At 30.9% G+C, this 14000-nt stretch overlaps 1 protein-coding gene across 3 annotated transcripts; it reads right to left on the minus strand.

The window, feature by feature from the left end:
* Positions 1 to 1667: 1667 nt before the first annotated feature.
* On the minus strand, positions 1668 to 13609 carry LOC129942944 (uncharacterized). Of its 3 annotated transcripts, none has more exons than XM_056052106.1 (7): positions 12113 to 13609; positions 6172 to 6318; positions 5859 to 6020; positions 5599 to 5775; positions 5359 to 5502; positions 2020 to 2318; positions 1668 to 1952 (listed from the first exon to the last, which is right to left on the minus strand). In XM_056052106.1, the coding sequence occupies exons 1-7, from the start codon at positions 12618 to 12620 to the stop codon at positions 1875 to 1877; spliced, it is 1515 nt and encodes a 504-aa protein (XP_055908081.1). In that variant the 5' UTR covers positions 12621 to 13609; the 3' UTR covers positions 1668 to 1874. The 3 variants fall into 3 exon arrangements, with proteins under 3 accessions (XP_055908081.1, XP_055908079.1, XP_055908080.1); XM_056052104.1 differs by having other exon boundaries at positions 5359 to 5517; XM_056052105.1 differs by lacking the exon at positions 1668 to 1952 and having other exon boundaries at positions 2158 to 2318; positions 5006 to 5517.
* Positions 13610 to 14000: the final 391 nt, after the last annotated feature.

Raw genomic sequence — 14000 nt, forward strand, 5'->3', positions numbered from 1 at the left:
GATTTTGCTTTCTCTTCTAGATGGGAACTTTGAATAAATAATTGTTTCTACATCCGTATTATTATTTAATCAAAAGGTTGGTTTATATTGCTTTGTATCATAATTTCCAAAAAGGAAAAGTAATAAAATCATTGAAAATTTTGTTTTGTTTTATCCAAAAAAATCTATTTTTAAAACAGTTAATATGTTTAAAAACTTTAAAATGTAATTTGTCAAAGCTTTTGACAATATGTTACGTGAGTGAAAATTGGTTATCAGCGTCCTATTCACATATAGGAAAATATGACAACAAGAGTTAATCGCAATCTTCAGCGTTTTTAGAAAGCTAAGGCTTATAAGTTAGTATTAGTAGATATTGACAGATGATCTGTCAATAAAACCGAGACAGATTTTTGTATGTTATTTGTTCAGCTCATGTTTATTTTGATGTGTCCCAATTTAATCTTTGAATTAATGTTTTGAACGTCCCAATTTTTTTTTAAAGGAAATTAATCCAACAGAAATATAACACTGACAACTATAGTGTTCGAATTTAAATATTATTTTACATCTGTCATATTGTATCCATTTGGGAGTTGTTTGGAGATTTTGGTACGGATTCGTAACAAAACCGTTCGTTAAATTTTGCATTAAGTTGGTTAAGAGTTTTTTAATTTTGAATACACATTTTTGGCAAGTTTATATTTCCAAGATTTCTGAGAATTTTCCTAATTGGATTGCAAAGCAGGAGACTAAATTATAAACAGAATTCACTATTTAATGTCACCTAGCAATCAAAATAGCTTTTTAATTTGTTTCTTTCCGTTTTGAATTGCGCGATAGAAATTGTTGGGAAATTAAACCATACAATTTCTATTTTCAGAATTCTCAGCACAGTAAGAAACATGTATGGGAAATTTTGTTTATAATTCAGAGGTTAATGTCTTTCATTTTTTTCTTGAAAAAAACACGAAATATTTATGGGTTTGCTATGTTTTCCCGCTCGGTTTCACATTTATTTTGCCAAATACGGCCTGTAACTTATATTTTGACAGCTCATCGTCTTACATGATATTCATTTCAAATGTTCAATACACTTTCAATTTTTGTGTAACTATCTGACTCAATGGAAGGATCAGAATGATACTTTTTCTCAGAAACAAAATAAATTGTGCGAACCGATATAAAGAGATTATGTAATGCGTAAAATCTAATGATTTGGTTTTTTTTATTTACATGAAGCAAATCGTTCGAACAACCGAAAACTTTTATTCGTTTTTTCCTTAGAGAATGTCATCTGACAATTTCTGTCATAACATATATTGTTATACTCTGAAAGCTGACTTGGCGTTCACTTAAACTAAAAACCAAATATAACAGTTTAATGAAATGCTAATTTAGAGATCATTTTCGAAAAAAAATTTGCCAATCTTATTCAGTACCGGAGTTTGAAAAGATAAAGATCATAACCCATTCGTAATGGTCTTCCAAAAACTATAGAGAGATAAAATCGTTGTTCTGATTTTATCCTCACCAATTTTTGCAATACACGACTAATATAAAAATGGAAGAATAAAACGGAAACGAAAACATCGGGCTAGCAACGTCATCACAGAAGGAAATACATCGAAATCCATAAAGCAGTTTATAACAATAAAATTCTCTGTAATTCTGTTTTTAAAATAAAAAATATAATATATTTAGCACCGATGACATTTATAAAAGCAATACCTTTATGTTTACGATTTTTCTTTGCATACGCGTGCTAATATACACCAAACTCAAACTTTACCTATAATATTTGGTGTAGAATTTTTTCCTTGTTCCCCATCTACATTTTTATTAATTTGTAAAAAATTGTTCTATATCGATCGTTTAAAAAATTATAATTTTACTCAGAGATCTTCTGTTGAAGAGGCACACGGACCATTGTAAGCGTTTGGGGCTGTCACCGCTTCCGGCTTGGTAGCAAACTTGAAAAAATACGAAAATACAAAACAAAATACCAAACACGCTAAACTATTTAACTCTTCAACTTACTTCTTGAGTTTCATCTACGGAAGGCAATAGTTCATCTGTTGAATTAGGCGTTAGAGGGCTTGGAGTTGGCACATTAACTCTAGCAATTGCATTATGTTGTTGGACTGCTGCAGTGTCTCCAATTACGATTTGCGGCTTATTATGACTCATGTGCTGCTGATGCTGCAGCCGTGCCAATCTTAGTTTCATTTCTTGCCGCAGCTCCCTCTGTTGAGTTTCTTTTTCAAAACGCATCATACTATAACTACGAACTGATGAACTTGTACTATGAACGGATGCTAGACTTGGTCGTCGAGAACCTACGATGATTTATATTGTAAAAGGAAGAAATTACGTCTTTTTAATATTAGAAACAGAGGAGTATTTTTATTTGTTAAATAAAAATTGTATGATTTTATATTAAATTTTGCGATTGAGTTATGTATAAATAAAAGCATAAAAAGTGGGTAATTCAAAGTAAGGGTACAATAAGTTCTTGTTTATATTTATTAAAATTACGAATATTTAAATTTATTAAAACAAAATAGAAAGAGAGAATTAGTAAGGTTTAGCTTGAGGATTGTGCGTCAGTGTTATCAAATAAATCGGTCAATACTGCAGGCAAATTTGAGTTACTATTACAAATTAATGTATACACGATAATCCATTGAATTACCCTTATTTTCAAAATAAAAAGGAAGCTCAAAGTTGGATTAATGAGAAAGATACATACAAGAATATAGTATAATATAATTTATATATTTTTTTTAAATTGATTTTTGTCAGCCAAAGGAAGCGAAAATATAGCGCGAACTATGAAAATAGTTATGTAGCTAGATAAGATTTTATTTTTAAAAAAGTTGGAAAGAGAGAGAGATAGATCAAAATACAAACATTCCTTTCGAGAAGCTGTTCCACATGTATTACGGTTATTTTTATTAATTTTTCAAAATAATTATCGTACAGAAACACTGATAACAGAATAATAAAAAGCCCAGAACAATGCATTAACTTTTTATAAAACCGCGTGAATTTTTAATTGCATAGCATGGAAATTATAAATAAATAAGTAAGTTCTTGTATTGTCGAATTGTTTAAACAAATTAAAAACAAATTGTTGATGTAGTGTGCTCTAAATGTATCATATTTTACAAAAACAAAAGAAAGTGTGATAAAAAAGTTAAATGTTATAGAAAAATATGTCAAAAAATGTTATAAGAATCGATATTTTTTACATTTTTTTTAAATAGTAGATAAAATATTTGAAATACGTAGAAATTCTTTTCAAACATATTCACCGCCATATTGCTCTTGTGTTAACATTTCTGTTAAAAGTCAAAATTTAAAACATGTAGGAATAATAATGGATCTGCGCAGAAGTATTTATAATATGTTTAATGAGTTAATTAAAAAAATTAATGAAAATCACTTGTCAAAAGAGGTTTATTTTGATAATTGTTTTGTTTTTCTAAAAAAAATAATACGAGTATAATTAACAATAAACTCCATTCGTATATCAACTGGTTACATGTATCAATATTTTTAGTCCAGTAAAATAATTGTTTCACTTCGGAATGAGAAATAGTAAGCCGGGAATTTGTTAATACATTTCTTTTGGTGTTCTAAGCATTGAGTAAGAACTGTCATGAAAGCCTAGTTTCTGCACCATCGAAAGTTGTGGACCGCTAAAGGCCAAGTGGTTATCACCATTTTTATACCTCCAATAGTGATAACGCCATAGAAAAATCGTCTCAAGCACTACTTCATACGCTCAACTATTTCGGAGATGGAGGACAAATAGTGCACACCGTTCAGCATTTTAAAGTTAGTAGAAAAAAGTGTAAGATTACCAAGTAATCTAATCTAAACTGTGTCTATTATTAAATATAATAATGATATAGACATTGGACATAAATGGAAGTGGATTTTTGGAGCCAATGATAAACACTTTTTCACTAGATGAATTACATAAATTAATGTTTAATGAGTATTGTATCAATAGTTCTGGTTTTTGCTGTAGTTGTATAAAACTGGAATTGCAATGCATGTTCATTATGTATTTAGGAATTCGTTTTGGGGCACCCAGCCTCATTCTTCACGTTCTAAAAGATGTCTTAACTATTCTTGTTTTTGTTTTTTTAATAGATACTATTATTGTGCTGATGGGTTGCTGTATTTATTAGTGGACGAGCACAACTAGTTAAAAGTAAATTTCTGAGCGTTTTAATCATTTTGCCCTATTTCTGAAACGGTTGAGGTCTTGACAAAATATTTTTAAATACAAATTAAAGATAAAGTTTTTGAAACTTTTGGCAGTCTGTTATTTACGTTGCGACAGGGAAAAAAGATTTAATGAGACTTTTTACAACAATGTTAAAACACCCCATTCCGAGGTTAACCCCTTTTTCGCCTTATTTTACTGAACTATATAGTGTTTGTATATATTATAAGGGTAGGTATAGTGTGAGTATACATCGATATAATCATGTATTATGGTTTATGTAGGTATATAAAAAAGAGGAAAAGGTGAAAATAAACAATTTTGATAATTATTACATACGTATATACGAAAAAACACATAACACTGATTAGAAAACATATACGATTATTAGAGTCACTGTTAAACTATATATTATGTATATATATATACGAGAAGTTATAATTGTTTCTAACAAATAGTATTAGACTTAACACAAAATCTTTAAAACAAAATAAAATGCTAGACACACTTTTATATTTTGAACAAGTGACTGGCATTTTCTCTCAAAAATCGAATACATACTAAAAGAAAAAAAAAAGAAAATTAAAACGGATCTAAATTCAATTCAAGTAGTACATGACGAACCAAATTTTGTTTACTGTATTTTTTTGAAAAAGTATACAAACTAAATAATAAATATAAATAAAAATAAAAATATTAAGTTTAAGTTTAAGTTTATTAAAAATAAAAAAGTCAAAAACAAAATAATTGTTTTTCATGAATTTTGAGAAGAGGAAGGCTTTTTACCGCGAATCTGGGCGTGTCACTGGCTGGGGTTGGCAGTGCACCAATTTGGAGGCTTCCGTTTTCTAAACTATTGAATTCGTCATCATCGGATCTATTATTTATTCCGTTTATGCCCAACATTTGTCTAATTCTATTATTGTTCTTAGCTGGGGATAGTTCTAAATTAAGTAACTGCCTTTGATGATTCAATTGTTTTTGTAAATATTTGGTCATTGTGCTATCATGATTGAGTCCAAAACCACCACCTTCACCGCCACAGCCACCACCACCACCATTGTCTGATTGGGATTTGTTTTTTCTAATTGCAGAAATGTGACACGATATAAGCAATATGGCGGCTGATCTAGCCGCACCTGTTCGTGATGTTGACACCAATATACCCTTCGAGCCGCCACCAGAACCCGATTGCATGGTGCTGGATGAACGCCGATTGCCATAGGAACCGATCGATCCGCTGGAACGCATGCTAGAACGTGAAGATGGCCGTCCGGATTGAACTGTGAGTGGGATACCTGAAGACGATCAACATATCATATTCGCAGAAGATGATTGAGGGGTGTGGAGGGAGGTGGGGGTCTATTCCCTCGCGTTACCTGTATCACTGGAATACATTATTGGCGGGGGCAGGTTGGCATCACCGAAATTCCGATGGCGAGGGTATTTTGTTTTGCTGAACAAGTGCAGGACCATGCAAATTAATCCAGCGAGTACGGCGATACCAGTTGAAACACCCAGCAGGGTTGGAAGGTCCGATGTGAGTTCATCAATATCTACAAAGAACGAAACAAGAAAAAGAATATCTATCTGTATTTTCAAATCCATTTAAACGAACAAATTATATTTATTGACAAACCTTGAGTGCAAAAGACTCTTCTAGAAGGTTTCGTATAGCTGACTGAATGGAAGCCATTAGCGCATTGACAACGCGCATTATGGCGTACTTGAACACAGAGGGAGTTTTCGTCACTGTACATGCATGTTTCATGGTAAAAACATTGTTCGCCAAGTTTCTTAGCTGAAATTTAAAAATGTAATGTAAACTTAGAAATAAGCGCGGGAAATATCGTTTGTAATCTTGGATGTCCGTTGTTTCATGATACAAATTCAAAAATAAACAGTTCAGGAAATAACGGATAATCTTGAAGGTCTATAATGACTGTAGTTACGTTTATCGCATCCCTTTGTTCGTCCGAGTACAACTGGATAGTTTTTTTCGCAGCTACATAAGAGAGTTTCCTTGTCACAGGTTACGTGAACAAGACTGGCTTCACACTTGAAATCATTGCACGGTGCTCCGATATACTTCCCTTTTGCTAGAAATAAATTATAAAAGTACATAAAAATTAAAGAGAATCTTTTATATCGGTCAAGTATAGTATGTGTATGTATCATTTTTAAAAGTCTTTTAAGGCAGTTAAGGCTGAAGTCTTATCTCTAAAAACATTGTTTACTGTAAATTTAGAAATCGATTGAGTTCTTACTTAATTCTTCATCAAATTATCAAGCGTGAGAACTCTGATTTAATTCTGAATTTGGGATAGAATTTAGATTTATTAGATCCTTAAAATTTGGGAGCTTAGAAATGCCTTTACAAACGAGGAGGTTTAAGGTATTTTTTTTTTTAATTTATAACAACATTATGTTCAATATCTGACCCGGATTAAAGAAAATGGGGCTCAGGGCTATTACAAATTTTAGAGGCCCCCAAAAAAGATATAAACCCAAGCAAGCCAACTCCTCATAACCCAGAGCGTCCTAAAACCCAAGCGAGCCAACCCAATAACCCGGGGCTCCAACCCCCGATAAGACTAAGAATTTTTGATACCCGAGGCTATTTATTCATCGGGGGCTCTTTTTAACGTTTTTGAAAAATTAAATGTGTTCATTTTGCAATCGCAAAAATAAAGAATCGTAAACCCAAAAGCGTTAAGTCCACATAACCCAATTTGTAATTAATCCAAAAACCATAAACTCAAACCCGTCAGACCTTCAGACCATTCCTTTTTGATTATTCAAAACTCTAAAAATTAAAAGTAACAAATAATGTAGTAATAAGGATTTATTAGATACATTATAATACATTATAAATAATAAATTATTAAATACATTTTTTTTTTAATTTAATTTTTACAAAATATTGAATCATATCATTAAACTCAATCGATCTTAATAATTCGGATTCGATTGCTAAACGAGTTAAAGATGTTCATCAAACATCGAAGATCGGTACATATTTTGTATTCTTTTAAGGACTGAGAAAGGCATTCTGCTTCACAATAAGCTAAAGGTACTGTTACGAATACTCTAAGGGCTATATGAACATTTGGAAAAACGTCAATCATTCGTTTTTCAACGTTCCATTTAAGTATTTTAAATAGTCAAACAAGTTCACTTTTTTCTTTTTGAACTTGAAAAGAAAACACTTGTGGCTGCAATTTCATCATTTGAATAGCTGTTGTAGTTCGTAAGTTAATTCAATTTTTAAATCTTTATGATAAATTTCAACTAAATTGTTTGCTTTTGTTTTTACTTCATTTTTACTCATACTTAAAATATTGCAAAAAAATCCGAAGAATCAGTGATATAAGTGTAAGACTTTAAGCTTCAATCCTCTTGTGCATTTCTGTCAGTAATTTTTCTTTTATTGAAATAAGAAAATTCCTGATTAACTTCTTTGCTCAAGGCTTTCGGTTCTATTTAAATTTGAGAAAAATTATCTCGTGTATTTTTTAAATATTCAATCAAAGACAACATCATGTTTTTAGCTATGTATGTATGTACGTTTAAATCTAGTTCCACTTTTTGCAAAAACGAATTGGTAGCGTTAAATCTACTTAAGATCTCTTTCCAGAGTACCGCCAAAAAGACATTTCAAAGTTTAATAATTTTCTATTTTCAAGATATTGCTTCATGCCGAGTATCTAATTTTTGATTTTGATCATCAGCTAAGCAGCTTAACGCATTAAAAATGCAAGCAAAATTATTCACTGGAGCATTAACGGCATCTGCTCTTTTCGACTATCGAGTTATAGACAAACTCGTAACTTTTCTACTTTCTTTTTGCAATACATATATGTTTAGATGAAATAATAAAAGGTTGAACACTGTTTGTAAAAGATTAAGGCTATGTGGGTTTGGCTTTTTGGAGATATTAGTGAGTTGAGCTATGTGGTTTTTAAGTTTATGGGATTAATTGTGAGTTGGGCTATATGGACTTAACGTTTTTGGGGTATATAGCTTTCGAGTTTGGATTTTGTGGGGCCAACTAATTTTAGTTTTTATTTTTGGGGTTTATTAGATTGTACAGTTTCAATATCGCGGTTTTACGGTTTAAATTTCCGGGCTGCAGTACCCCCTAGCCCCCTATTAATTCGGCCGTAGCAATAATAAAACATTATGAAAACATTCATTTATGGACATGCATTTTCAGATAAAACTATAATTTTTGAAATAGCAGAATGTATTTTACATGAATTTAAATTTTGTATTGATTGTTTGCACGTTATACAGAGACATATTACATTTGCAGTCATAACGACCATGAACCTTAAGACTTCAAGGAGAATATAAAAGCTGTGGGCATTATGTCAGCAAATAGCTGCAAATCCCAAACGGTCATTGCATGCACGAACATTAAAATTAAATAAATGGCATTTGGTCATATTTTATGTTGAAAAACGATAAAAGTTTCAATGTTTCAAGTTTAATCGGCGACAAAAATCTGCGTTACTCACTCAACACCTCAATTATACTTCGACACCGTGACTTTCTTACCCCCAACCTACCATTGCGATCATACGGACATCAAATCTACAAGAAAGACAGAAGGCCCATGGAACCAATGGATATTTATGAAACCTTAAGTTACATTAAATTATGCGAACCAATAATCTTTTCAGACTTTTCAGAGTAAACAATTCGTCGAAAATGTATTTAAACCAAATAAAGATATTAAACTTAAACAATAACGAATAATATTAAAAGTAAAAATTCCAAATAAATACAAATTATTAAACTTTAACCAATAATTTATTTAATGAAGTAAAATTAATGACAAAAGTACTTTTATTGAATTATTCGTTAGAACTTTATTTTATAAAACAGAGATTTAACTGTTGAAAACTCTTTAATAAATGTACACCAGGTTCTCAGGAAATTATATAAAGTAAAAAAATGCTCGAGTTCTAAATATGTTAAAAACAAAGTTTCAAAGGGAACCGAGAATTATTACATAGAATTTTATAACTAGCCGTAACTCAACTTTTTTTTAAGAACACTGAATTAATCTAAATTATACTCTATAGTTTTGTATTTTGATAAACTGACTATAGACAAAAAACGGGTCAGAAAACTGAAATTCTATTCTAAATATTAACAATACTTATTTAATTGAGAGAACAGTCATAATATTCTATTCAAAAAATAACAATAACAAAAAAATGCCACAAAAATATCATAAATTCGAGATTAAGTGCTTGCAGTAGTAAAAATGTTGGTCATTCATTTACAAACATGCGAAGGTCGCTCTTTTTAAATATTTCCTCTCTGTAAAGGCAAATTGATACCTAAATTAATGAAGCAAAAAAGATTCATTTAAACGACGACTTAATTATAAAAAAAGGACAATAGCGTAAAGTATAAAACAAAGAAACAAGTACTCATACGATACGTCCTAGACGGACGTTAAAGCGGCTCTGTCCTTCTTTTGACCTGAGTTAGTTGCGTAACTCAGAGATAAGTGTTGCCGTTGAAAGGTCTTACCACTCGTGAGATGCCTCTAAGGTATATTCTTAGCTTGTTTTGACCCATGAAATCAGTTTCCATAAGTTTCAAGATGTCAAATCAAGGCTGAACGGTGGATAAAACATGAAAGAATGATTATTTCATTTTTTATTGATTTTCTTCCTAAGGTAAACAAATGTTTGAACGGATTTGATTTGTTAACCGTTCAAAAAAAGTGATATCGCAAAACAATTTTCCATGTTTTAAACGCATAATTGTTGATACTTTTAAGTAACTTCAACTGTAAACGTATACTAAAAGGTGCACTATAGCTATCTCCACAGTAAAACAAAAGCTAGCCACAACACAAAAGAATCATCTGAGTAGAATAAGTAGCTTCCTTAAAATTTCATACCAGCCAGCGTTTATCATGTGTAAAGCTTTAGGCACATAAAAGCAGCTTCAAACATTCATACTTACTCGTATCTGTAATTTGGGCTGTTAAAAATAAAAAACAGTAAAACAAAAATTCCTCGGCCTTGTATAGACGCTCATAAGCCTTGTAACAATAATTTATACAAGTTAAGTGGATTCAATTTATTGCTGCATCTATATACAATTTGTAAGGCTATTCAAATTTATCTTAATATTGATCTGTTAGCCTTTTGTTGTTCTTATTATAGAAGCTGAGCAACTAAATAAAACAATGAGTTCAAAACAAAGGATCTAAGAAAATCATATTTGCATCTCTTGTAAATGCTAAAAATGGAATAAGTCTTGCCTACCTACTACAAGCGTATATAAAGGTCCCGGGTAATGGATATGCATATTTTGGGATGGCTTTGGAACATACACGGAAATAATTACTTTAATAATTTTTTACACTAAACGTTGGATGATCAGAATCATTGCAGAAACTTTTTTTTTAAAAAGTTATGCTTTCCTATGTAAATTTCTTCTTAAAAAGTGCTATGTTCAATTTCAAAATGTTTTTAAATACAACTATGCCAAAAAAACTAAATTTTTGGTTATTCTAATTTAAGGACTTTTTTTTGAGGAAATCTATAATTTAATTAATCAAATCAATTCTAATTTGTATATAGCTAACTAGGTAATGACTTGACGAATTGTTAAAAGGATTTGAGTCTCAATGATAATTACAGGTAATTAATTAATTTTACAATAATAATAATTAGAACGATTAAAAATGTGTTGTAATTTTAAATATTACATTTATGCATTATTATTACAAATGTATAAATTTCTTTTACAAATTTTAACTTTCCGATTATAGATTTTTATTGCAAATTATACGAATCGAAAGTTTTTGAGCAGTCAAAAAGGGCCTGAAACTATTTGCGTATGCACCTCCCCAATTAGTAAAACCATAGTACAGTTGTCAATGCGCAAAGTTTACGCTTTCTTGAAGTAAAGTGTTCTTAAAAGATAAAATTTCATTCCACATACGATTCGAATCAATTAGAATACCAAGGTATCTAAAATCGTAGATTTAAAGTCCTATCAATTGAAGACGTTAATACGACAACAGGAGTCAACAGGAAATCCGAAATAAAATTTGAGGTTTCATGTTGTGGAGGGAGGCCGGAATTTTGTACCTGTAATAACCTATAAGCCATGAATTGTGAACAATTGAATAGTGTCTTGAAAAGACATATTGGTTTGATATTTTGACAAGATAATTTTAACCGAAATTAGGACAAAAATTAAGAGTAAAATTGTTCGAAATTTAAGAAAACGATAAAAGTAAGTATACGCCAAAGTGAACATTTATTTCTTCTTTTCCAAAGTTATACCTTTTGACTTAAACTTCAAGTGAAGTACAAGATTGGCACCACCATTATTGATATACTTTCATCTTTTAGATTTTGAGTCTTAATCATGAATAATTAAATCCATAAATATGTAACTTTGCATTATAAATCTTGGACAAGTGTGACCTAATGCCGCCTAAGTGATTTCAATTCGAAAAAGAATGATGTCATTTAGATATATAATGAGAAGTTATATGTTCGTATGTTTAAAATTTCAGTTTTTTAAAGTGTCCATCACTTCTTTCAGGTGCATATATTTTTTATTATACAATGATATAGTTTAAAAAAAAATCTTAATTCAATTAAAGTAACACCACTTATAGTAGGAAAATAATTAAAATTTGTTTGGTTTCTCAATTTAACCAGTCGACTTTTGTATGAAATTGTTTATGAAACTAAACAAGTTTTACTAATTCAGCTCAGGGTCACTATAGTTTTGCATTTATTTGTCAACAATTATAAATGCGATAGCACATTTAAACCTTGACATCCTTACACAAATTCAACGCTGACTCGTATTATTTGTTTATTATTATTTAAAACTACAACTTACCGGATTTGTTATTTATAAGTAGATCGTACTCATCCATTTCGTCATCGCGATAACTTGAATCATCTTCTTCATCAGGCACATTGGATACATCACGAGTGACTCTACTTGGTTGTAAAGTCTCCTCCCTCGAAATATATGACGTAATTTCGTCGCTTCTATTCCGATATAAAGATTTATTTAGGGCCAACGCACTACGATCATCATTATAGCCAGCCCTAGTCGAATCTTCTGGCGGAATAGAAGTCGAGGCTCTTATGAGCACACACGAGTACAATAGTAGAAGCAAAGATAGATAGAAAACATTAGTTCGGTTGGAACTAGCGTTTAAAGAGTACAATTTGTTCAGCTGGTGAATTTCCTTATGAAGAAGGTCTGAACTGACGAATTCTTCCTTTTTCACTCGATGTTTGCAACGTATCCCTAAGAGTTTGTTCTGATTGTTGTATCTTAAATCTAAAATACTGTACGGCATTTTTGCTAAATTACACAAATTGCTTTCCGATCGCATTGCATTTAGCTTAGCTTAGCTTTCTTTGTTTTATATATTTTTTTCTCAGCGCTGCGCTGCTGGCTGCTCTGTTTTATACGTATATAATTTAGAAAATTACATGACACTTCCGTTTCCCTTGACCACCCGTACTGGTAGATGCTGCTTTTTTTCATTCAAAGGTGAGCCAAAACATTTAACAAAGATATTTCCCCACTATACTCGTACATATATATTTTGTATATTCGTATGAAGAAGCAGAACATTGTCTTTAGTTTTGTAATGCATCCACTTTTGATTTTGAGTAGTGTCCTTTATGAAGCACACACGAGCGAGGGTTCTCAGCAGTTCTTTAAATTCCATTCAATCCTTTTATGCAACAGTCCAGATGAAAGCCGCTTTATTGTACATTGTAGTGTTTTTTGTTTGCCAGGAGCCAGGACATGTTCTCTTCACAAAATTAACTAAATCAAGAACCGTATAGATATAGGCACACTGCGATAATATTTTCGAAGTTCGGTCATAGATTGCCGTTGGTTCACGTAATAAATCGATTAAAATGTAATCTAGAACGAAGAAAGTTGCATAAATCCGTATGAGTGCGCTTAATTGATGTGAGAACACTTCTATGACTTTAAATTTGCAACATGATGGTTACACAACTTAAAACTCAGCATTGGTTGTTTCTTTTTTGTTTGTTAACAATTTTATAATTAGCAGTTCATTCGCACTTTTTTTTCCTTCTTAATAAATTCACAAAAAATGCACTCATTAAAACTTTGGAAGAAGATACATAAGTCAAAAATAAATTTTATTTCTTAACCGAATTAATTTATATTACTTTAAGATTATCCATTGCGGAATTTTTAGATGAATTTCAATTTTATTGAAAAGTTTTCTTTTGATTTTAAATATTTCTTAGGTTTATTTCGTTTTTCATTTTGTGAAAATGTATTCATTTGTAAAAGAGATTTCAGACTGTCCTGAATCGTACACACTATGAATTTAGGGTTTTTTTGTCCGCAAGGAAAAAAGTATTGAATCCATTGCAGTGCGCACGTACGCACGTAGAGAAAGAGCTTTCCTGTGACATCCTTGTTGGCTTTTAAGCATTTTAAGAAGATGAAAATCTGTTTGTGGCGAGGGTAAGACAACCCTTTGGGTTTTGTTATTTGATATTTTACACAGATGGCAGTTATGTTGTGATGTTATTTAAAATTAAAAGGATAAAGTAACCGTTGAAAAAGAAAACAGTTTTTGAATCATTGGTTGAATTCATAAAACCAATTTCTTTATTTTATTTTTGACTACCAGAATCAGATTATACAAGCCAGAGAGAAAAGTTTTTAGTTTTTTTTCTCTCTTATACAAGCTTCAGTTAAAATCGTAATCCTTTGAAAA

The sequence above is a fragment of the Eupeodes corollae genome, chromosome 1 (assembly GCF_945859685.1).
Source record: "Eupeodes corollae chromosome 1, idEupCoro1.1, whole genome shotgun sequence".
In the NCBI taxonomy this organism is placed as follows: Eukaryota; Metazoa; Arthropoda; class Insecta; order Diptera; family Syrphidae; genus Eupeodes; species Eupeodes corollae.